At 37.3% G+C, this 22,652-nt stretch overlaps 1 protein-coding gene across 1 annotated transcript in view; it reads left to right on the top strand.

Annotated features, from left to right (window-relative positions):
• The window catches only part of PPP2R2C (protein phosphatase 2 regulatory subunit Bgamma), a gene marked incomplete at both ends in the record, with an annotated part of 118,704 nt that overhangs the window by 76,808 nt on the left and 19,244 nt on the right, over nucleotides 1-22,652 (top strand). The window contains 2 exon segments of the mRNA XM_079534795.1: nucleotides 862-1,039; nucleotides 17,638-17,802. Of these exon segments, the coding sequence (XP_079390921.1) occupies nucleotides 862-1,039; nucleotides 17,638-17,802 (343 nt within the window).

Raw genomic sequence — 22,652 nt, 5'->3', positions numbered from 1 at the left:
ATAATCAACTCCTACCTGCAAGCCAAGCCGATACCCACTGAAGTCTGCAGATCTACATGAATGGAATTCTTGCAGAATTCCTGTTCTGTATCATTAAGCAGACAAAGCCAGTTAGGATTGCTTGTAATCTGAGAATTCAAAGACGGAGAGAATCATTGCTTTGTTGCCGTAGCAGCAAGTTAAACTCAAAGCTTTAACTTTTCTGTGTTTCTCCTTAAATGATCTTGCATGTTTAAGAGATTGTTTCTGATGCATGTTCAACTACATCAAATATTCCCAGTTGAGGATCACAGCATTTCTGTGTTTAATGCTCTACCAACAGGGCATTGTCTAGATTTCAGAGCATGACATCAAAATCACACGCAGGGAAATAACAAGGGTGCAATGATCAGTTGGGTTTGTTTTCTAAGACTTTATTTATGATGTTTGGCAGAGATTATAACCTTTTCGCTGATTGACTTCTTTTTGAGATAAAGTAGCAAAAGGAATAATGTGAGTGATTTACAGCAAACAGAATATATGAAAAAATAAATACTAGGAGTTCATTGTTTGCCTGATGAAGCCAGAACCTTCTGCATATGTGAGACATGGGACTGGCCTGCACTGTGGCAGCTGTCAGTGCCTCTCTTCCTGCGGCCCAAGCTTTCCACTGTTCTTCCTAGCTCTCCATGGCTCTTGTCTTGGCTTCCCCGTTGTCAGGGATGGTCTTGCCCAACTATTCATCCATAGAGAAATTCAACTTGCATACACTGCTGAGAAGTTTTATAATGTCAAGTCTTTGAATACTTGCTCTCCATCATGCTAGCAAAAAAATTAGTAAAGATCTTACTCTGTTTCTGATCTGTTGTTGTTTTTTGTCAGGTGCCTGTATTGAAACCTATGGATTTGATGGTAGAAGTCACTCCCCGGAGAATCTTTGCTAATGGTCACACCTATCATGTCAACTCAATATCTGTCAACAGTGACTGTGAGACGTACATGTCAGCGGATGATCTCAGGATTAATCTCTGGCACTTAGCAATCACGGATAGAAGCTTCAGTATCCTTTACTGTGATTCCTTGGTCAGTGGTGATAGCATTAGTGGAGCTTAGGAGGGACATTATAAAATATTTTTTCTGCAACTTTATAAATATATCTTACCCTTACCAGAATCCAGGCAGTATTTGTAACAGAAAGCACTCAGATATCATAAAGGACAGCTAAGAGGTTGCAAAATTTAGGGAATTTTGTGAAAAATAGCAGTGCTGGAGTTGGTCAGTGACACATAAACAGAAAACAGATGATGACTGAATGATAACTATCCACTTGACTAGCATGTTACAGCATACTGTAATTTCCATAAGACATTTCATGCTGAGCTGCACCACTTTTTTGTAACTTTTTTTTTCCTGAAAGGCCTATTCTTCCTCTGTCCCCTGTTCTCAGCCACCCTCCTGCACAAAACCCTTATTTCTGAGATGTGCATAGTTCGGGGATTAGGCTTGCCTGCTTCATGTGAGTTCTGTTTGGAGTTAATGCAGTCATTGCTGTATCAAGTGCTGGCATCATCCTGAAAGCCATGTTGTGGGATCATTGCAGTCAGGGAGGCTGCCACTGCACTGCACAGTGCAGGAGGAGCCAGAGAAAATGAAGTCAAGAAAAATGCTTCTCTGTGTGTTACAGAACGTAAGGGAAGAGAAAGACAAGAAACAGATTATGGAGCCAGTTCAGAATATTGTATGCCCTTTTTTGTTGTTGTTTTGTTTTATTTCAAGAGGAATTAGAAGAATATTTATCCATGGAATTGTATGAAGGACTATTAGATGTTGATATTAGATATTGCTGTGGACAAATTCCTTTAGCCAACACGAAGAGCTCTTTTTCCTTTTCCTATTGGTCTTTCATGTTTCTTGATCTGTAAGCTAGTTAATCTCTGGAGCTTGGCCTGTGCTTTATTAAAGTCAGAGGAAAAAATTTATAAAGTGAAGCAATTCTTGATGTCCTTAAAAACAAAAATCCAAATGGGACTGCATTTGTAGTATCGAATGACAGGTGCATTTATTCTTGGTAATATGAGTTTGGAAACAAATTGAGGTATTTCTTTTCTGCCTTTCACCCGTCTACATTAAGTGAGATCAATGGTGCCTTCTTTAACAAGATTGTTTCTAGGATCAATCTTTAGGTGGTCCTTTAAAATGCAGCAGTGTTTGCCTTTGATATTCAAGCAACTGTACTTCTGTAGTTTCATATGAGAGGACAGAGTGAGAAATTATTTTGCCAGCGCATCTCTATGGAGTAGCAGTGTGGCTTCTCACAGTGTCCTTCTCACTGTAGCTTCACCCTCCACTCTTGTGTCTCTCCTGGGCACTTCTGTAGGTGCCTGATGAATGTATTCTTCCTCTTCTGAAGCAGAGCGATGAGTCAGAATGAGAACAGCAGTCTCTGTATGTCTGTATGTGATAACCAAACCACACTCCTGAATACTTATGTAAGTCTTTGCTTTTGGCAATCCCCTACTGTTGTGTTAAAAGATGCTTTATGAAGTATGGATTGTGAGGATAAATTTTTCTGAGAACTTCAAAAACAAAACAAAACAGTTATTTGTTGTAGTTCATGAGGATGACCTGAGATTTTAATGACTCATTTCTCATGATAAGAGCTTAGTGACTGAAATATCAGATCCAAATGAATTTTCAAATCCCAGATGTGTGTAAATACTTGAAAATAAAACATTACTGAGAGTATTGATAGAATCAGAACAGAAGCATTGTGAATAAGGTGGTGTAAGGTAATTCTTTGTATGCATATATTTTCCTTTCTCCTGTACATGTTGAACAATTAATCTTCACAAAAGAATAAGGAGCTGGTGGATAGATAATTGTCTGCTATTTTGTAGATGAGGAAATTGATACAGAAAGTTTAAAGAAATTCTGTATGAGAACTTTAGATTTCATAGCCTGATTAACAGAATTTTAATTCATTTACCCTTTGTATGAAAATGTTTATGTGTAGTCTTCTAAAGTGTTTTCTACAAAGATACTTCAAACTAGCAGTGTACCTGTGAAGAGCTGGAAAACAGTTTCAAGACCATAAATGCTACCATATGTCTTGATGATACAACATGGACATCAAAGGTACTTGAGACTGAATAACTATTATTTAGAACGTTACTGACCCTACTTGTGTGTACTCATCTGTTGTGTTCAGTCACAGCTGTGTGTACTATGCACACCTTCCTGTTGTGGAATATTTACTAATAAGTGTGTTTTCTAGAGTTTGTGTTTGAATCACTAATTTAACCCTTACAACACTAGACAGTTTATAGTAAGTAAGCTGTTAAGTGTCTGAGGATGTTCTAAAACTGCTGATTGGGGGTGAAATCAGACTCTGTTTCTGAGTTTTAGGATGGGAAACTTTTTGTTTATAAACTTTGGGGATACTTGTGTGGATAACTTTGAAATAACTGTGTTTTATCCTGGATTCAATACAGATCTTGCTACTTCTTTTAGATACGTGTGAATGAATACCTGTCAGGTGGTCATGAGAGAGTTCAGGCAGTGATAAGAGAGAACACTGATAAAAACATTAGTAAAGAGGTGGTAAAACTTAGGTGGCAGCCTGCTTTTGCTATGCTGGCCACAGTGGCAGGTATTTTTTTTTTCTTTTTTTTTTTCTTCCCCTATATAGGACCCTTTAAGTTCTTGTAAAATTGCAGCATCGTGTTTTCCAGTAGATTTTGAAATCTGTCCGGTAACGAAACTGAATCTCTAACTGAAACCTCTAAGATCATCTAGTTCACTTGTGAACCCGTTGCCCACTAAATGCCCACTAAACCATGTCCCCATGTCCACTCCTGCCCTCTTCTTGAACACTTCCAGGTATGGTGACTCCACCACCTCCCTGGGTAGCTCATTCCAATGCTTTATTACTCTTAGAGAATGATTTTTTCCTAATATCAAACCTGAATGTTGCTTGGTTTGGTGCCTTGTTCTGCAGAAGAGTTAAGAGAACAGACAAGAAGAGACTGAGTTTTAAAAATGCTTGCTTCACACTTTCTTACTAGATGTAAAATGGAAGTGAAACATCTTGTTGTTTTGCACTGGGGGTATGATTCCTTGAAACGTTTAAAACAATAAATAGAAAATATTTAGCTCTTAGTTGCATTTGTTAATAAGGGATCTGGCAGTGGTACATACTTGTCTTTCTACTTTCCCTCAGAGACAGCAGTGCTGCATATAATGAACTGCAGTCTATTTACCCAAGAGACTGTTGTGACGATGGCACAACAAATACAGTGGTAGAGCTTCTGGACATTCAGCTGATGTTTGAACATCTTTACAAATTACCGGGGAAAAGCTGGAGAAAAACTGTCAGATTAACAGTGATATGCTGGGGTTTTTTAAGTAAAATACTTTGTCTTTTAAAATTTTAGTCGAGGACAGTTATAATGGCTTCAGTTGGGTTATAACCATTACTTTAGCACTTCTGTGAATCACTGAGAATTCTTTGTGTATTTCAAAACAAAAAGACAAAGCAGTGCAGACCTTAAGTTAGTTCTCGTTCTGGCTGCCTTGGGAAATAATTCAGCTTTGCAAAATTTGATCAAAATATGTACTTTAGGTAAAGCCTTAGGCAAGCAAAATGCAGTTAGTGACTTTGTGGTTTGCTTTGATATTAGCATAAATAGTAACTGGGGTGAAAAGCAGGGAAGTGAGTTTTATGCTATGACTGTAAATTTTTGTGAGAAATATGCAAAACTTTTGTACATGACTTCCCACTTGCAAGCATGTTTGCTCAGTATTGTTTGAGCAGGATGAGGAAAGGGGGGAGGAGGTGAGAGGAAAGGAAGCGAGAGGGTCAGCTAGTAAATAATTACACATATGAGGCTTTTCTTCGCTGAAAGGTTTAATGTGTGTGATCATGTTATGGAGAACGAGAGTGTCCTTAATTATAGATGATACCCTTCACTGGAAAAGAAGGGAGGTAAAGGTTGCTGTATTTGTTAATGTTCAGTCTGAAATGGCTTAGCAGTGTTGCCCATAGCTGAAGCATTTAGGTAAGTCATCTTTGGTGTACTGAATGAGAAAACTGCAGCGCTGGAAGCATACTGATAAGGCTTACTTCACATCAGCAGCAATCTTTGGACTATCTAGCTGCACTAAATATTCTTTATGAGAATGTATTTGGATCACTCACAGAAGTATGTAGCTCATAGCACTTGAACTCCCTTCATTTCCTGGTAGTGCACTATTTCACTTCAGCAGCAGTCATGGCATTGCTATGGAAACAACATCACTGTTTCCAGCATGTACTCATTTAGAGACTCATCTTGACTAAAATACTCGTTTCTCAGTCAGATCAATATAGTCCACTGTTATCCCGATTTAATAAAAAATTCCTACTTCTCTGTCCCATAAGAGTTAAGCTAATTAGCAAATCACCATAGGGCCTTCTTATAGTCTAATGTATTCCAGTATTTGAAGCATATCATGGATAGTCAGATCGTTAGGCACTGTATCTTAGGGAAATTAATTTACGTAAGAAATAAACAACAACAAAAAAGCAAAGAAATAATATCACCAAAATAACAGATTATGTGGATGGAGACCAATTTCGTACAACCTGATGTGCATCTGAACTGCACAGGGCATATCACGGCGTGCCCTGGGGCAGCCTGCCGCCTTGCAGAATTCCTGTTCCCTATCTCAGTGCTATGCATTTGAATGCTAAACTGAGAGCAAACATGCAGTTTACTCTTGGCATTCTTGGAGCTGGAAGCTGACAGGTTTATGCCCTTCAGTGAGATGTGGTTGTTTCTATAAAAATTCCTCTGACACGATGACTGTGCACAAACTGTTCACAGTGTGTTTTTCTTGCTCTAGGAAAAAAAGCCTTAACTCCATTAAAATCCGCTGCTACCCCACCCTCAGCTCTGTTTTCCTCAGGCATATGCTCTCTGTTTGGACAGTTGGAAGACGTTATTTCTCTCCTTTTGATAGCTCTGTATATTACATTTTAATGCTTCCTATTCTATCAAGAAAAGTTCTGCCAGTCTGCATTGTGTGTTTAGAAGGAACACTGCATCAAGGAGCCCTTTTCTAATTGAGTTGAGTTGTTGCTAGCAAAATTGAGTAGCTTTCCTCATGTTCTATATTTCCCAGAGTCCCTCCTTCTCCCACAGGCTTTTTCTTGGTCTCTCTCCATTAAAGACAAATGAAGGCATCTGCAGAGCTAAAATCAGGTCTTTAAGTCAGAAGCAGGGGATTGCAGAAGAGATTGCAGGATGTACCCTATTTGTATGGTTTGGCAAGCTCTTTTAGAGTGTAACTATTGAGAAATGCTTGCTTTACAGTGTAGCTAATGAAGATCAGTTGCTCTGCTCTCCTAATTAAAATACTCCTACTTGAATAACTGAGGGGAAAAAAAGCTATTTTTGACAGGCTTAGATTCTAGATAGATGTAATGTACTTTTTGGTCTCCATTTTTTATTTTTTATTTTTTTTTCCAGCTGGGTAATACTGGCTTTCTAGCTAAAGCTATTGGCAGTAGTCAAAGATTTTGGCACCTAACTCACGTCTGAGTACTGTGAGCTGGAAGTTTTCTGTATGTTTCAGTCAAAGATTATTGAGTTAAATAGTTTGTTGGAATTTCAGCTCAGAATCTGAATCTTGCATGGCGAGATCCTGCTTTCCTTTACTTCCATCTATAGATTAAATGGCACTTTATTTAAGCTAAAATATGAGTTACATACCAAACATCACTGATGTGTACAAGCAAAGCTAGATGGAGTTCCAATATTAAAGTTATGTATACACCATAAAAAGAATATCTGATATACATTAAGTTGGACAAAGGCAGCTCTAATTTAGAGTAAAACTCAATCATTATTTTAATGGAGCTGTTAAACAGTGTTACTAGATATCACTGATCAAATAAAGCCTGATTTTTCTTTAATATGTTTAAGATTCTGTAGAGGTCTACACTAATTGGATATGTAATACTGGATAAATAGCAATTAAGAAGAATATAGAAGGAGGAAAATTTTCTGACTGCTAGACTGGGGACCACACTGGCTCCATGGGTATGTAATCAAATAATGCACCCAGCACCTGTTCTTTGTAAGCATTATAGTTAAATATGGGATAAAATAAAGAATTTTCAGTCGTAAGCAAAATATCCTGTGTGACCTCTAAAATGAGGATTTTAGAACTGTAGTAGTTGAGAAAGACATTGACATATATTTTTATTGCTGATTTGGAAAAATGCAGTAGGGATTCTTTTGTTTAAGAACATAAGAAATGTTTTTAGTATCAGTTGTGGAATAAAATTAATAAAAAAGTATATGCAGTTGTAAGTTGCCATCTTCTCTGAACTGTATAAAACCCTGATAACAGCAGAGCCTTTCATGAACTCTGACCAGACTCATCTGTTTCTGTGTCCCTAGTGCAAAGTGCCAAAGGAAACTGCATTTCTAGGTCACCTCTAGGTTCTTACAGCCTCTGACATAGCTACAGCTTCTACCACACAATTATTCAGGAAGTTATAGGCACTGAATTGGTTCTACTTCTGTTGAGGTAAAATTATGCCCAACATGTGGGCACGGTTATTTCTGATGTGGTCATCATATGGCACAAATATCCTGAGTACGTTTTTTAAGAGCTGAGATAGTTTTGTGTTTGTATATTACCCTGTGTTCTTCATCTATAGCTAGCTGGTGTGATTCAAGTAATAGATAATAATTCTGACAAACGAGACTGCACGAGTAGTGACTGTAAGAATCTTAAGGATTTTTGTTTTCAAGAAACAGAAAGAAGTCACTGTGTCTTTTAGAAGACTAATTCCAGATTCAGAGAGCTATGGAAACCGTAAGTTTGCAAAAGTAGTCTTTGAAACTTTCGTGTTGTTTTGTCCTTTCACTCCTTGTCAGAAACCATCAGTTTTTAACTGTTCTCATCACCTTAAGTTGACTCATATCTCAAGAATGTGATTGTCAGCTAGTCAAGTAGAATTGGATGAAAGAAAATATCTGAAAAAAAGTAGCAAAAAGAGAGATATCAGAGCTAGTTAAATAGTCTTTTAGCATCAAATTGCTGTCTGAGGCCATCCATCCAGAGTGCTCAAACATGCATTGCAGCAAAAGCAAGCAGTCCACGGCTGGAGGATCAGATACCAGTGTCTTCAGGGCATGAGATATAACTATGAAAATATTCCCTATCTAACTGTCTTCTAAAAATAAATAAATGGGAGGTGTTCAGCCTGGCTGTGAAAAACCAATTGTAGCTGAGGGCTTGGCATTCTTGGCAAAGACAAGTCAACGTCTTTTTTTTTCTTCTTTTTTTTTTCTCTGAAGTTGGTTTTGAAGAAGTTAATTTAAAGTGATTTGAGCATAGCTATAGCTTTGGGATAACTACTGCACTGCAGATTTATTGTTTAATAAAAATGTTAGTTTGTTAATCAGTGTACCTAATTTCCTTACTTATCACTCCTGTCCATATACAATTTGAATGAATAAGTATGTGATTCTGTTAACCTTTTAATGGATTACTCTTTATTTAGCTCTCCATCTTCTCTAATGCAGTTGTCTCTAAATAGTGATGCATACCCATTATGTAGTTGCTGCAGAGGTAAGGAAAAACAGCCAGAGGCATTAAAATACTTCTGGTTTTTAGAAACTTAAACTGAATTGCAAAAACAAAAAGGAAAATTATCTGGAGTTGCAGCAGACAGTGAAGAATATAGTGAAATCCAGGACCCACAAAATTCGTGTCAGAACCTTTTAACATAACATTAAGGAGTAGTGGTGGGATTTCACTATATTAATGTGTTTGTAGAGCGATCTAAGTAAGAAAAAACAAATACAGAATTTTTTTTTTATAGATCTCTGCAGTGAGTTGCTTTCCAGTCTACTTGGCTCAGTTGTTTTTCTGACTGTAGCAAACAAATAACTATGTTGTACCAGGAATGTCATTTCAGGTGCCATGATCTCAAACTTTCTCAAGTGTTAAAGAGAGAAAGAGCACTCAGTAGAGCTGAAATTAATCTGAACAGCATCAGACAGGTTTCCATTTTCACCTTAGCATCTCATTAGAATTTTTAGGTTTTATCTGCAATCTGAGATCGCTCAGCAAAGAGAGGCGTGGGAACTGTTGCAAAGAATATTGCAGGAATGTAGGGAGGAATTGCAGCTAAAGGGTTGCATCATAGAACTGATTCTCACCTAAGGAGCACTCAAATCTTAGCGCAGTGCGGCTGCAGTCAATGAAGTTATTCCTGCAGAAATAGGTAACAGGATTCAAACCAAGGTTTATTGTCTTGCTAATTTTATTTCTTCAGCTGAGGAGTTTTAATCCGTATGGTATCATTGTGGAAGCTTTTAAACTGCATGTTTCTGTTTCCCTTTGGATTAATTTCTCGAAGCATTTTAAAAGTGAGCCATTCTCTGTTGTCACAGGTGCAGGCGGTGCGTCCAACTTGAAACACAAGTGTTATGAATTTATTGAAAGTTAGACAAAAAAAAACATTTATGCACTCCTAGGTACAATTATATGAAAAGATAATGTATAAATAATTCAATTGACTCTGCCAGAGGGGAGAATTCTTTTAAATGGGCCTAATTATTCTCATTCCCTTGTGAGTTTGGACTTGAAATTAACCTTGCAAAACACAATCTTTTGTGGACTATTAACATAAAGAAGAAGAAAATGTTACTGCTGTGTTCATCAGCTAAAATCTTTTAGCTCAAAGACCTTCCATAGAAGAATAGAGATGTAATGAAAATGCCCACGCAGTCATCTCGGCATTGAAAGCCATATAGACTGCACTTCTGAGTCCTGAAACCCTGGAAGCTTTTGTTTTTGCTGTTGAGGTAGCCAGTGTACTTCTTGTTAGGGTAGACATTTCAGTTTCTCTTGTCTGCTCTCATAATACTCACTGGGAAAGATTGCTCTGTACTATTGCCATTATATATGAAATTACAATACTTTCCATTTAGGGAGTTCACTTTCAGGGCCTTTTGGAGTGAAAATGCTCTTGTAAATAAAACCCATATTAACTTATATGAGAAGACTAGAGTTAAAAATACATCTGTTATGACAATTTTCATACTGAATAGAGTTATGTGACTTATCTGGAATCAGTCTCCTGAAGAGATTAAACAAACAACCGTACGGCTGTGGATATCAAACTCCTTTCCCTCAAAGAATAATATTGCTGTTTAAAACCTCAGGAAGCTGTGATTCTCTGCGATGCCTAGAGGGGAAGCTGATGAGCATTTTTGTAAATCTTTCAATAGATTAATCAGCTAGGTCATAGTCCTGTTAGAAGGTGTGTTATGTGTGTTGATAGAGATGATCTTAAAAACTTTCACTCTGGAGATTCTCATGAGGATTTGTTCCTTATTTTCATTTTCACATTGCTGATTTTCAAGGATTTCTTGGCAGTGCAAAGTGCTTGCAGGCAGAAACATCGCAATAACATCTGAACTGAAGCCTTTGTCAGTATTTTTAAAGTAATTATTTTTCAGAAACATTTAGATATTTTAAAGATAGATTGTTTTGTTTTACTGCTTCTGTAGTATATATGCAAGGAAGAAGAGAACACTATGCTCTAAAAGGCCTATTTTTAGGTAACTGAACTGTGCAAACAGTGAATCTTTGAGTTCAACTATAACTTCAGTAAAAATGTGGAATACTTTTATATATGGCACAAATACTGCTGCTCTGGGGATTTCTGTAAAATATTTCTGTAAGGTATGTGAATGAATAAATTGCATATAGGGAAAGAAGAAACTCCACCAAAATCCTTTAAAGAGTCTGTACCCTCCAGCTAGAAACTCTGCATCTGCCTCTTAAAAGACAGATCTTCCTAAGGTGCATGAGATTTTAATAGGTGTCAAGAAATAAATTTATTGATAGTATTCTCTGTTATTGCATAGACTTTTTAAAAAGTGTTATTTCTACTTGCCTATAAATCCCTGGCTATTCTAAGATGCAGTGAAGGAAGTTATATATGCTGTACTTCTCTGTACTATAGGAGACTGGACTCAGCAAATGAAGAGGCTCCTTCTCAGTTCTCTTTTAAACATCTCATTCATTTCAGGATAATACATTTGTCAACGATGAGATGATTTTGCCACAATTTATAATTTTTCCTCGCTTTATTGTACTGAAGTTGTGCCCTTTCTTGCAGCCCTGGCTGGTGTGTAACACATGGTGCCATTTGCCATACCATAGAAAAAACTGCTGCCTAACAGAAGCTGAGCTAGGTGACTTTCATAGGTCTTTTCCAGTGATATTTTATCCACACTTGAAGTGTTGCTGATATCTGCTAGGTTTCAAATGCAATGTTAAGCATCTCACAGTAGTTTCAGACAAATCATAATTAATTAACATGCAAATATATCAACTGAATACTACTTTGCAACCTTTCAGTGGTAGAGTACTATGGGCTGAAAACTCCAGATGTGCTTTTAAGCGCAGGTCTTGTGTTGACTCATCCACTTAATTTTGCTCTCAACTGCATGCATCTGCAGATAATGATTGTGTTGCTTTTGAAAATTTGGATATGCATATGGTTACAGATAAAACAGGCCTGTGAGTGTGTCTCCAGATGAAAAGGCAGGCATTTTGTTCTAAAAAACAAGCTGAAGATTCAGTTTTTAATTACATCAACATTTTCCAGTAGCTACTTTAACTTTGTTATTCTTTAAGAAAATTAGGGGTTGCAATATGCATGAGCAAGCCTATCTATGAGAAAATTTGGATCTGATTTGCACTGTTGCATCTCCAAAAGACAAATGTAATAAAGCTCTGAATATCCACCTCTCTTCTCTTGCTAGGTTTTATGATGTTAGGAACATAAATAGAGAACAAAATTGGACAAAAATCTGACTGAAGCCTTAGCTATTAGACTGTGAGGAAATTCTTGCACCAAGAGTTCTATGCTGAGCATGTGTGATGCCATTGCCCATGGAGCACCATCATGAGTTAAGAGAGTTCAGAGATCTCTGTTAGCGTTACCTCATCTGTTCTTTGTATGCACTTTGTACTTGCTCTTTATATAATGACCAGTCTTTTTTACTTTGTGTTTACCTGGCACCTAACATAATTGTCCATGGGTTGGTTTTCCAGGTTGAGCTGAAAGACTTGTAGCAATTTTACTATTTCTCTATCTATCTCATAATCCTAATATGAGGAAAAATACAAGGGAAAAAAAAAAAAAAAAAGGTGTCAGAAGCCTTTGTTCTATCATAATGGCACCAGCTAAATGCCTTCAATGGAAATATTTTGTTGCTAATCAACATCAGCAAATCCCCATCCGTGTGTGAGGTGGCTGCCAGACTTCCCAGCTCCAGTTTGGTATCTTGAAGAATCATTGTTGTATGGACTGTGGAATTTAAAAATGGAATTGGGCTGACCTTGTACTACTAAGTCATTTTCACAAATGGATCAATACCTTGCATTAGCAGATATTAGGTACAAGACAGCTTGAAGGAGCAAACACTTACGCAGCAGTTTCTTTTTTCGTGGTTCAGAAGAGTAAAATGGTACAGACAACATAATTGCAACTCCCTGGGCTTTTAGTAAAACCCATATAGCACATGCTTTTAGTGGAGCAGTGGGAGAATGTTGCATGATAAAAAGCATTGACATTGGCTATTAGGAGTACTTAGAGAATAAATACTGGGTCATCTCTCTGCCTAAGGTAAGAGACAGAAATTTGACAAACAGGCCAAAATCATTAACCTATTGATAATCCATTCCAGAAGTCCTTGACTCTTGGACAAAGAGATTAAAAAGCTGGAATCTATCCAGTAGCATCCTTAGTGTTGTGACATGCCTACTGCAGAATTGTCCTTCAACAGTGTAAACATATGTTACATCTTTAAGGAATGAGAAGAAACAGTGAGAGGATAGCTATTAAAAAGTTAGGGCTCTCTTCTGCCTTTCGTAGTAAATTGATGTAATCACATCATGCATGCTGAGGCCTGATCCTTTCTCTGCTCTCTGCAGATGCAGCCTGCAAGCAAACTGAGTATTTGGAATGAATTCCCTCAGTTGACACATGGTATAGGAATGATATAACCACCATGTAGGAAGTGTAAAACTGGTAGAGCTTGATTTGTAAGCATCACAGTTCCCTCCTTATAATGAAAATTGTGTGCATTAAATTACTAACAGAAGAAATCACTTGGAGAAATGCTTATATTAAAAGTGTAAAGCCTCAACAGGACCACAGCAATCAATTACCCTAAACTGAAGCCCTGGCAGCTTCCATGAATTGCTATTGATTTCAGCTCCTAGTCAGTGAATATTTCTAGGTCTAGGCTAGGATGTAGGTGTGAGATGCAGACAAAATTAGGAGCTGGAACAGACCTCTGTGGAAAACACAAGTAATAGCCAAGTCTGGAAGGATGTGCTATGCTGAATTTTATTTTTTGAAAGTGCTTACAAATTTAAAAAGAAAACAAATCCCACTCAGGGGTAAAAATAAAGTGACAAAACAGCATATATTGAAATAAAAAGAGGATTTTTTTTTTCTTGTGAAGTTACTAAGGAAAATTCTGTCTGACTTCCTAAATAAAGCCTCTCTTCTGCATTGCAGTTGAGATGCAGTTAAATTCTTTTCTGCAGCCTGAATGTGAATATGCCAGTGATTTCCTTCCTTCAGCGAACATGCAGAAGATACAAAAATGAATCCAAATGAATGCAACTAGGAATAAGTCCTTTATGTGCTGTATCTTCTGAGTTGTAAGTTTGTTATCTACAAGATTTGGTTTCTGATAGTATTCCTTGTTGGTTTCTAGAAGATGAAGCAGCTGTTTCTTTATGCATACTGTTCACTTCAAAGGGAATTTAATCTGTTTTGAGGAAAGAGCTATGTATCCATTATCATACAGGGAAACTCATTCTGGAACCTGTTTTGCTCAGCAGGAGCCCTGTGTATTTTCCACTGTCACGTAATACATGTTCTGGCATGAGCATTAAGCACACATGCTCATGTATGCTCTGGCTGATCAAATGGAGAAGTCTGACCAACTGACATTTTGGATCAAGATGAGGGTTATGGTTGTAACCTGCACTAGAAGAAACTTTATGGAGCGGCTTCTCGCAGAGGCATCTCACATTTTTCTGCTTGACTGGTGGCCCAGAGGCAGTGGAACAAATCATCTTCGTCCTGTTGTCCTCATTTTATTATCAGCTGCGCAACAGCAGCACAAATGGAATACAGCTGGTCATACAGTGTAACTGAATTCTGCACTCAGATTGCATCCCTCCAACTGCGTGTTGTTGCGCACTGTTAATTGTGCTTTTCCTTAAGCAATAGTGGTGACACCTGGTATGTAAGGAGGTGGCAAATAGTGGTATAGGAGGAACAGAGACTTGTTCTAATGTTAAGGACTGAAAATTCTGCTAATGCATTCCCTATAGCTGCCGAGGCACCAGATCAGCCTTTTCTTAGTGCAATCTGCCAGGGCTGGAAATTCCTCCTTGGCAAGCATGTATGAGAGTGAAAGCAGTGTGAAGACCTTTCTCATTTTCTGAGGGAAATTCCTGTTCAGGCCCAATAGCACTAAGGTCTGTTGTTTTTTTTTGTTTTTTTTTTTAAGGACAACAGTTATATCCCTGTGCACTGCCAATTGTAGGCTAAGTCATTCATTCTCTTTGAAAGTGTTGGTCTTTATGGTTTTTTTGCACACCTTGGAAATGCATCACATGGTGTGGTAGACCAGGTCTCAAATGTGACTTTGATGCTTGACATGTGGGTGAACTGAGGGAGAAGGACTGCGAGCTGATCCAGACATCTTTCCATGAGATAAAATTGCAAGGGAAGCCATTAGTTTAGGAGTGTCTCTATAGCTTTCTGACATTAGAATACTTTTCAGCAATGACATTTTCATTTAATCAATTTCTGCCAAATATCCTTTTCATTGAGCTCTGCTAGTTCACCAAATGGCAGACTTCTGAGCAACATTGTCAGGGCCAAGTTTTTAGATATTTTCCTGCTGAGAGACATTGTGTTTAAAAAGGGGAAAAAAAGGGAAGATGGAAAAATGGAAATGCAGTGTCTCATGGGAGATGCTTGCCCATGTCATACTAGTTTAAATACAGTTTCCACACATCACATGTCAAGCTGTATTTGATTGTTTTCAAATAGATGGCAAAAATCACAAGAGGAGGAAAATATTCTTTTGTGTGACATGCTCTTCATTTGATACACTGGGTTTTATAGCTGTCAAAGCAAAAGCTGTTTTTCCTTCTATTGCTTGGAGTATCTTCCACAGCTCTCTATTCCTTTGATTATTCCCCTTAATACAAGTGTTAGTTGTTTTTTTTCTAAATCCGATGAAACAATGAATTTCCTGTGGTGCATTTTCTCCATGATCCTCAGTAGGCAATGAGTTTTTTCCTCAGTGGAGATTTAGATCACATCTGGAAATACAGTCTGTTTAAAGTATTTTATGCTTTTCTGGCAGGCAAATGGAATGCTTAATTTCATTATTCAGCATAGGGTTATTCATTTTATACAATGAAGGGAAGGAAATTCGTCAACATTGTCCACAACATCCAGAAAAATGATACTTACCATGACTCTTCACATACTCTATTTATTTTTTATATCTTTCTCATTGCTCAGCAATAATTCATCTCTGTGCTGAGAGGTGAAATTCTTGTATTGAGTTACTGTAATTTCTCTGAACTCCTGAAAGCAATTCAATCACTGAACGCAATTGCTTTCACTTAAATGTACTTCTTGAGACAGATATACAAAACACAAATAACTGAATAAAGGTTATTTTTCTTCCTATTAATTTTCAAGACGATTTAGTGATAATTTATAAGATTAGGTAAATCAATGTAGCTACATCTTAATATTCATTGCACTAATATTAATCATGGTGGATTATTGGAGATGGATGTGAAAGTGCAAGAGGGAATGCAGTTGAAGTGAAATATTAATTCATTTCCCAGTTGTTATTGAATGTCACGAAGTATTTATAATCTTGCTGATGCTTTGCTTTTAAAATCATGTGGTGTAAAATAGTCAGTGTGTGGTATTTGTTTATGCAGAATCCTCGAAATAATTATCTCTGAATCTTTTGTATTGTTATGTTTAATTCTACTGCAGTGTCTCTAAATCTGCATTTTTGGAAAGATGAAAGTACAGAATATAAAGTTGGTGATGGACTCAACCTTACTCCCGCAGAAATCAATTAAAAATCTTTCATTAGGAAATGTGAACAGAGGGAACTGAAACCAGCCCAGTATCACTGAGACATGATTTCTCTTGCCATTGGTAAAACAGATTTTCTCATTTATCTTATCCTCTGAGTTGTTTAAATTTTGAATGTCAGCTGATTCAAATTTTATGTTTGGGGAATCCAGGCACTGAGATGATCTGGGGTTAGAGAACTGAAGTGGGGCTCAATAGATTTGAGTTTGTTCTGTCGTGCGTTTCCCATGTGATCTTATGCTAATCATTTTCTGTCTCTCTGAGCCTCATCAGCAAAATAGGGTAATGTTACTCTTCTTCATCTTCCAAGGATTTGTTAACATTTGGACGGCTTATCTACAGTGGATTATCTAACGGCCATGTGAAAATGCACAGTCTTATTTAAATACACTGCTTTACATATGCACTCTTCTTTCATTTTATATATACTGCTTTCTTAGAGCTTTCTCATGAGACTCTTTCATTCTTTATCAGCAATCTTCCACAGGCTGGCCTTCTCAAAATAAATGCTTGCATGGTTACTCCCCAAAGTAGGTAGCATGTATGGGTGGATACATATTGGGAAGGCCTCGAGTGAGTTGCACTTGATGAGGATAATATCTGGTGTTCCAACTGACAGATCTGTGCTTGGGAAACTACATTTTTGTTGTTTCTTTTGTTCCAGATTATGTCCACTTAAATGATCCAGACGTATTGTTCTTGATTACAGAAATTAATATTGATTTCAGTACTGAGCATCTTTTACGTAAAAAGAAGAATAAAATTTCTAATACTTTTGCAAGTATTAGAGTCCGGGCAGTAAAATCAACATTGTGCTCAATTTTGTTTTGCAAAACTTTTTTTTTTTTTTTTTGGAAAGTAAATGATAATATTAGATATGTACACAGAATTGTTTGGCTAAGTTCTGGTTTTGTACACATTTACCTTTGCAAAAACATGTTTGTTGTTTGAGGCTTTTAACTTATGGCACAAACACTGTTTAGATTCAGATGCCTGTTTATAAAACCCAGCGAACCTTTCCTGGAGTGAGCAGGTCTGAGTTGTACATTGTTCTCTATCCATCAGTGTTATCTGGGGTACAGCAGTAATGTCAATGTCAAATACAGGAGATTTAGCTACCTACTCTCACTTGGTTTAATGAAGGTGGGAATTCCAAATCTTAAATACTATTTATTTGATTTCTCTATGTACACAGCATGGACAAATGTTGACTACTCATGACATCTGCTGTAGAACTGTTATCCAGTAGTGGTTTTTGGATTCTGTCTGGATGAGGCAAACAAATGCCCCGTCTAGAACATCTCTATCTAAGAGTATTAAGTTTATGGATGCTGTTTAGATCACTATGCTTCCTTCAAGAAGGCTGTAAGAGTCATAAACAACCTGCAAACAACTCAATTTTCCTTAATGAAACTTCCGTTCAGACATTGTAGATATAAAGCCAGCCAATATGGAGGACCTGACAGAAGTAATTACAGCCTCTGAGTTTCATCCCCATCACTGCAATCTCTTTGTCTACAGCAGCAGCAAAGGCTCCCTGAGACTCTGTGACATGAGAGCATCAGCCCTCTGTGACAAACATTCCAAGCGTAAGTCCTTCCTTATGTTTATTGTACTTTGTGTCGATCCCTTCCATCCTCAACAAGTTTGTGATTAATCAGGCAACTCAAATAAAAACCCCTAGAAACAAAAACCACCCAAAGCCACCATATTGTGTTCTCATAGAAGATGTCATGTCTTAATGTGATTTTATATAGCGTGTAAGACTTTGGGATGTAGCCTCTAATTCACAGCCACTTGTGTTTGAAGCCTACCTAAGAACAAGTAGAGCGTGAGGCTGTCCTCAAACAAAGGGATGAAGGAAAATGTGTGTTCGTAATGTCTTGCTGGTAAGACAGAATATAGGCTATGCCACCATTATCCTGGCAAGCCCAGGTGCTTTTCCTTATGCAATCAATCTTTTTATTCCTTATCTTCTAAGACTGAAAAACAGCAGACATTGTGTCATGTGGTGGTTTCCAATGAGGAGCTGAGAACCTAATGAGCTGTGGTGGTTTTGCATTAGGCACCTTAAGGACTGGACTTCTAGAACACTTTTATCTCACAGAATCAGGTCTTCACTGTCTTTGGCAATGTTCAGTCATTGGGAAGGAAATCTGGGAGAAACTTTCTTAGTGCAGGGGTCATGTAAGTGATTTTGTATCAGTCAGTTTGTATCTGAACCTTTTGAGGTAGGTGGGCCTTATTAGTAGGACAGGGAAAAGAAAATACTTGAAGATTTAAGTGAGACTTAAGCACTGCATAACTTAGCACAGTTATTTTTTTTTAACTGAAATAAATATAGTAAAGAGTCTAGGGGAAGACCTTTTGGCTGCAAGGAGTACTGCACGTGCTCAGAACCTCTTAGGTTGTGATTTCCAACTGAAGAAAATAAACTTTCAGGACAAGTTGCTAAGTGTTTTACTTTCGTTAGCTCTATGCCCTCATACATGCAGGAGGAATCATTACTATGAAGTAAAAGGCAAGCACAGTCTGACCTGTTGCATTGTTGTGAGTTATCCTGTCCCATAATACTTTCATTTCTCCCTACTAATATGTCTGTCTTGCCCTGTAATTCAGTGCCATGTGCCAATCGTAACTTATTAAAACAAGAATACAGTAACCCTTGATGAAAGAAGGCATTTTATGCCAGAAGGGAGTTCAGGGTCGAATGGTCTTTGATTAAACCCTATTTTCCAGATCTGTGAGTTAGAAAATAGCCATTTGATGTAGCATTGCTGCAATAAGTCAAGCTCATTGAGAAGCCAAGTGTGTAGAGCATGTACAGTACAAAATTGAGAAGGTAATAGTAGAACTTTCAAAGCATTAAAAGGAGGAAACCTATTGATTGGAGTGATTTCAGTATACATCTCAGAAGCATGCAAAACTGATGATGTAAAGACTGTAGCAACCAGAAAGGATGTATCTTTGGAATCAAACAATCTGGGAGATCAAATGCTTGCATGATCACCTCTCTAGTACATTCTTGTTGCATCTGATTCCTCTTTACTGTTGTTTTGTACATGGTTACATGCATGATTGACATCTTACTCTCCTAGCTCAACTTCTCTTCATGCCTTTCATACTCATGACTGGCATGACTTTCCAAACAAAATAGCTATGACTAGAGTCACTGTAAACTCTCGTGTTCTCCCATGCAACTCTACTTTCTTCAGTCAGTCTCATTTCATGACAATCTGTACTTCAGATGCTGTTCTGAGATTGTGGTGAGCATATGTATTTTTAGGGATAAAAGACCCAATATTACTTATAAAAATACCTGGATGCTGAGGATATGTTGTGAACTTCTGGTTTTATTTTTTTCCAAGACCTTTTGTTATACAAATCTCTATGGTTAGGCTGGTGTCTCTTGCAGCTTTTGGAGGAAGGGCCCCTCCATTTCCACAAGTCTAGAGCATGCTACAAGTAATTACTGTGTTATACTATATAAATAAATGTCAAAGTTAATATCTGTAGTAGAAATCACTGGCACAGGATGTTAATAAATTATACTGTTGTTGAAGATTTCTGTTTTGCTAAATTCAGTGATTAAATCTCTCTATTCAGCATCAGTGACAGCGATGCTACATGGTTTTCCATATTAATGTTTTATGGCTCTGACATGGAAGAGACTTCTGTATCTGCTTATCTTTGGTGCCTGGGCTGAGATTGATTAGCAAGCTGCCAATCTGTATGATGAGTTGTAGTGGGAACCTCTGTCCCACAGAAAAACTGTCTCAAACTACCAAATCCATCCATAAGGCATTGAAAGAATATCAGGTCAGTAGCTGAGTTTTAAATGGTCTTTGAGATACCGATAAGGTATGATAAAATATGTTATTTTTCTAATAGACTACCTGAAACTGCTTCTTATAACACATCTTTAATAGATCATACAATGCTGGGTGAGCCATCAGAAGCAAAACATATGTGGCCATTACAAATGGATATCCAGGAGAGCCCAATCTGCAACTGTAGGAGAGATACATACATAATACCACTTCATTTTATTGTCAGACTTGGCAAATAGTAGGAGATAGATAGTTCCATCAAAATTTTCTGGAGAGGGGCATAAAAAAAGACTCATAACCCTTCTTATTTAGAACATCAGAGGAAAAAAGTGTTTTTGCAATCTGTGGGATTACAGGTAAAGATTTAAAATGATTACAAAAATCAGACTCCAGCATGAAGAAATGGGGAAATGATTTAAATATTATGGAAGAAGATCAATATTTATATCAATATTAAAATATTCATCTAAATAATACGGGATAATGATGGGTTTTTTTGAGGTGTAATTCAGGCAGCGTGTGACAGTGCAGTGTATAAAGGCAGTATGCAGGGAACCTGTGAGAGCTGGAAAACTAGGGGAAAAATTCCAGCTAACAGCTGAAATAACCTCATTGTTAGAGCAGCCAGCTAGGAGCATCCAAGCAACAGAGGAACCTGTCCCTAATTCCAGAAATTGTCATACAGAATATTCAGTTAACGAAGAAGACAAGTTAGAGGCTATTGATGCATTATGATTCTCCTGAATGAAGAATTCTTGCAGCAATTTAAGGCACAACTGTTTGATTAATGAATAGTTGCTAATTTGTTTTGTCTTACTAATGCTGTGTTCAGAATTCCTTATGAATGTGCTGGGAGATACATTCTTCCAAACAGCTGGTAGACTGGGTAGGTACATACTGCTGTTTCAGCACATCATGCATTGAAGCAGCCAGTGAGAGAAAACAGCTTGAGCATGTGAATCTGGAAAGAAATGAAAAGAAATGAAAGAAATTTTTCAAGAGTTTATCAGAATTACGAAGCTCAGAATTAAGAGGAAAATGGAAACTGTGTATTTATGCAGCATGGAAATTTAAGTCACTGGAGTATAACTCTTATTGATATTCAGTGTAATAGCCTTAATATCTTAAGAGTTATTGCATACTTTAGAAGATGTAATCTGCTTAAATGTCATATGTTGCTTTAAGCATTTTTTTAGTGTTCATTTCTTAATGTCTTTGTAGACTAAAACATTGTTTCTAATTATCCATTACCCACGTGCAAAATTTAGAAAAAAATATTTCAGAGAAAAAGGGGGTTCAGTTTCAGATTTATTGCCTCTATTTCCATAGTGGTCTTTAGAACAGAAACTTGGGGTCATCCTCCCCCTTATTTGAAGTAGGGGATCATTTACAGATGACAGGCAGTCCTAGCAGTCATCTTCTCTGGAGTCCTCCTGCAAAGTGCAAAGCATTACTGCTGTAAAACCATAACAGTTAATTGATGTCTAAAAGGTGTAAGGTGGTCTTCAGAGCAATGCACAGTGAAATCCAGGTTTGGTTTGGGACCAGATTATGCAGTGGTGTCCTTTGCTTTCCATGAGAGCCCTTGACCACATTTTTAGTTGAGATTTGGACGTGAAAGTGCCAGCCCTTCCATTAGGAGAAATTACACTATCTTATAAGCCTGGCAGTTGACTGAGTTTGGTTATCCGATGTTTTTTTTAGAGATTGTCTTGATTTTAAACTTCAGAATTCTGGACTATGGAAGCAGCCAAAACAGAAATCAGGGAGAATGTATTTGAATGTGTTGAATTTAAAAAGTTAAATGAGTGATATTTACTAACCTTTTAAGGGAGATTGCAATTACAGAGACAAGGCAGCTTTCAGACTTCTAACTGAATATGGATTATCTTTCATTTGCAACAGAGAACAACCAGAAGCACAAAAAAGCCTGTGACAGAGTATCCCTGCTGGATTTGCTAATTAATATTGACCTTTTCAAATGAATGATGCTTATTGTATGACTGGAAAAGAGACAACTTGTTTTTCTTTTATGTGAGCTTTACATTGGAAATAACGCTTTTTATTTCTGCATCTGGTTTCATGTCAAATTACCATCTGAGGGAGAGACAGCCAGCATTTTCCCTTTGTGCACTGAGAAGCTGCTGTCAAAGTAATGTCCATTTGGGCAAAATCTGCAAGGTTTTGAATGACAGGAAGGGAACTTATGTGAGCTTCCTTAATGATTTAATCCCACACTTTAACAAAAGTTTGTTCCCCTTATCCTACTTCTGGATCTGTTTTTAAGTGTGCACTACAAAGGCGTAGTCATTGATGCCTTTATATACCAAGGGAAAAACTGTGCCTATACCCTGATAATTTTGTAATTATGACTACTACTCAGGATGTGTCCTAATTTTACACATAGTAAATACGTGCTGGATTGGATCTTTCCTTGTGCAGGAATCTTGTTGAAATGTAGTAGAAGATTGCCTTTAGCATGGGCTCCAGAGCTTCCATTCTGCTCAGTTTATATGGAAGTATAATAAAGACATTCAAAATATGGTAGTGAAGATGAGGAAATGCTTCTGCAGAAATACAATTATGTCTGTATAGTGTTTCCTCCAGTT

This window comes from Tetrao urogallus, assembly GCF_951394365.1.
Source record: "Tetrao urogallus genome assembly, chromosome: 4".
Taxonomy (NCBI): Eukaryota; Metazoa; Chordata; class Aves; order Galliformes; family Phasianidae; genus Tetrao; species Tetrao urogallus.
This window is presented reverse-complemented; position numbering and strand designations above follow the sequence as displayed.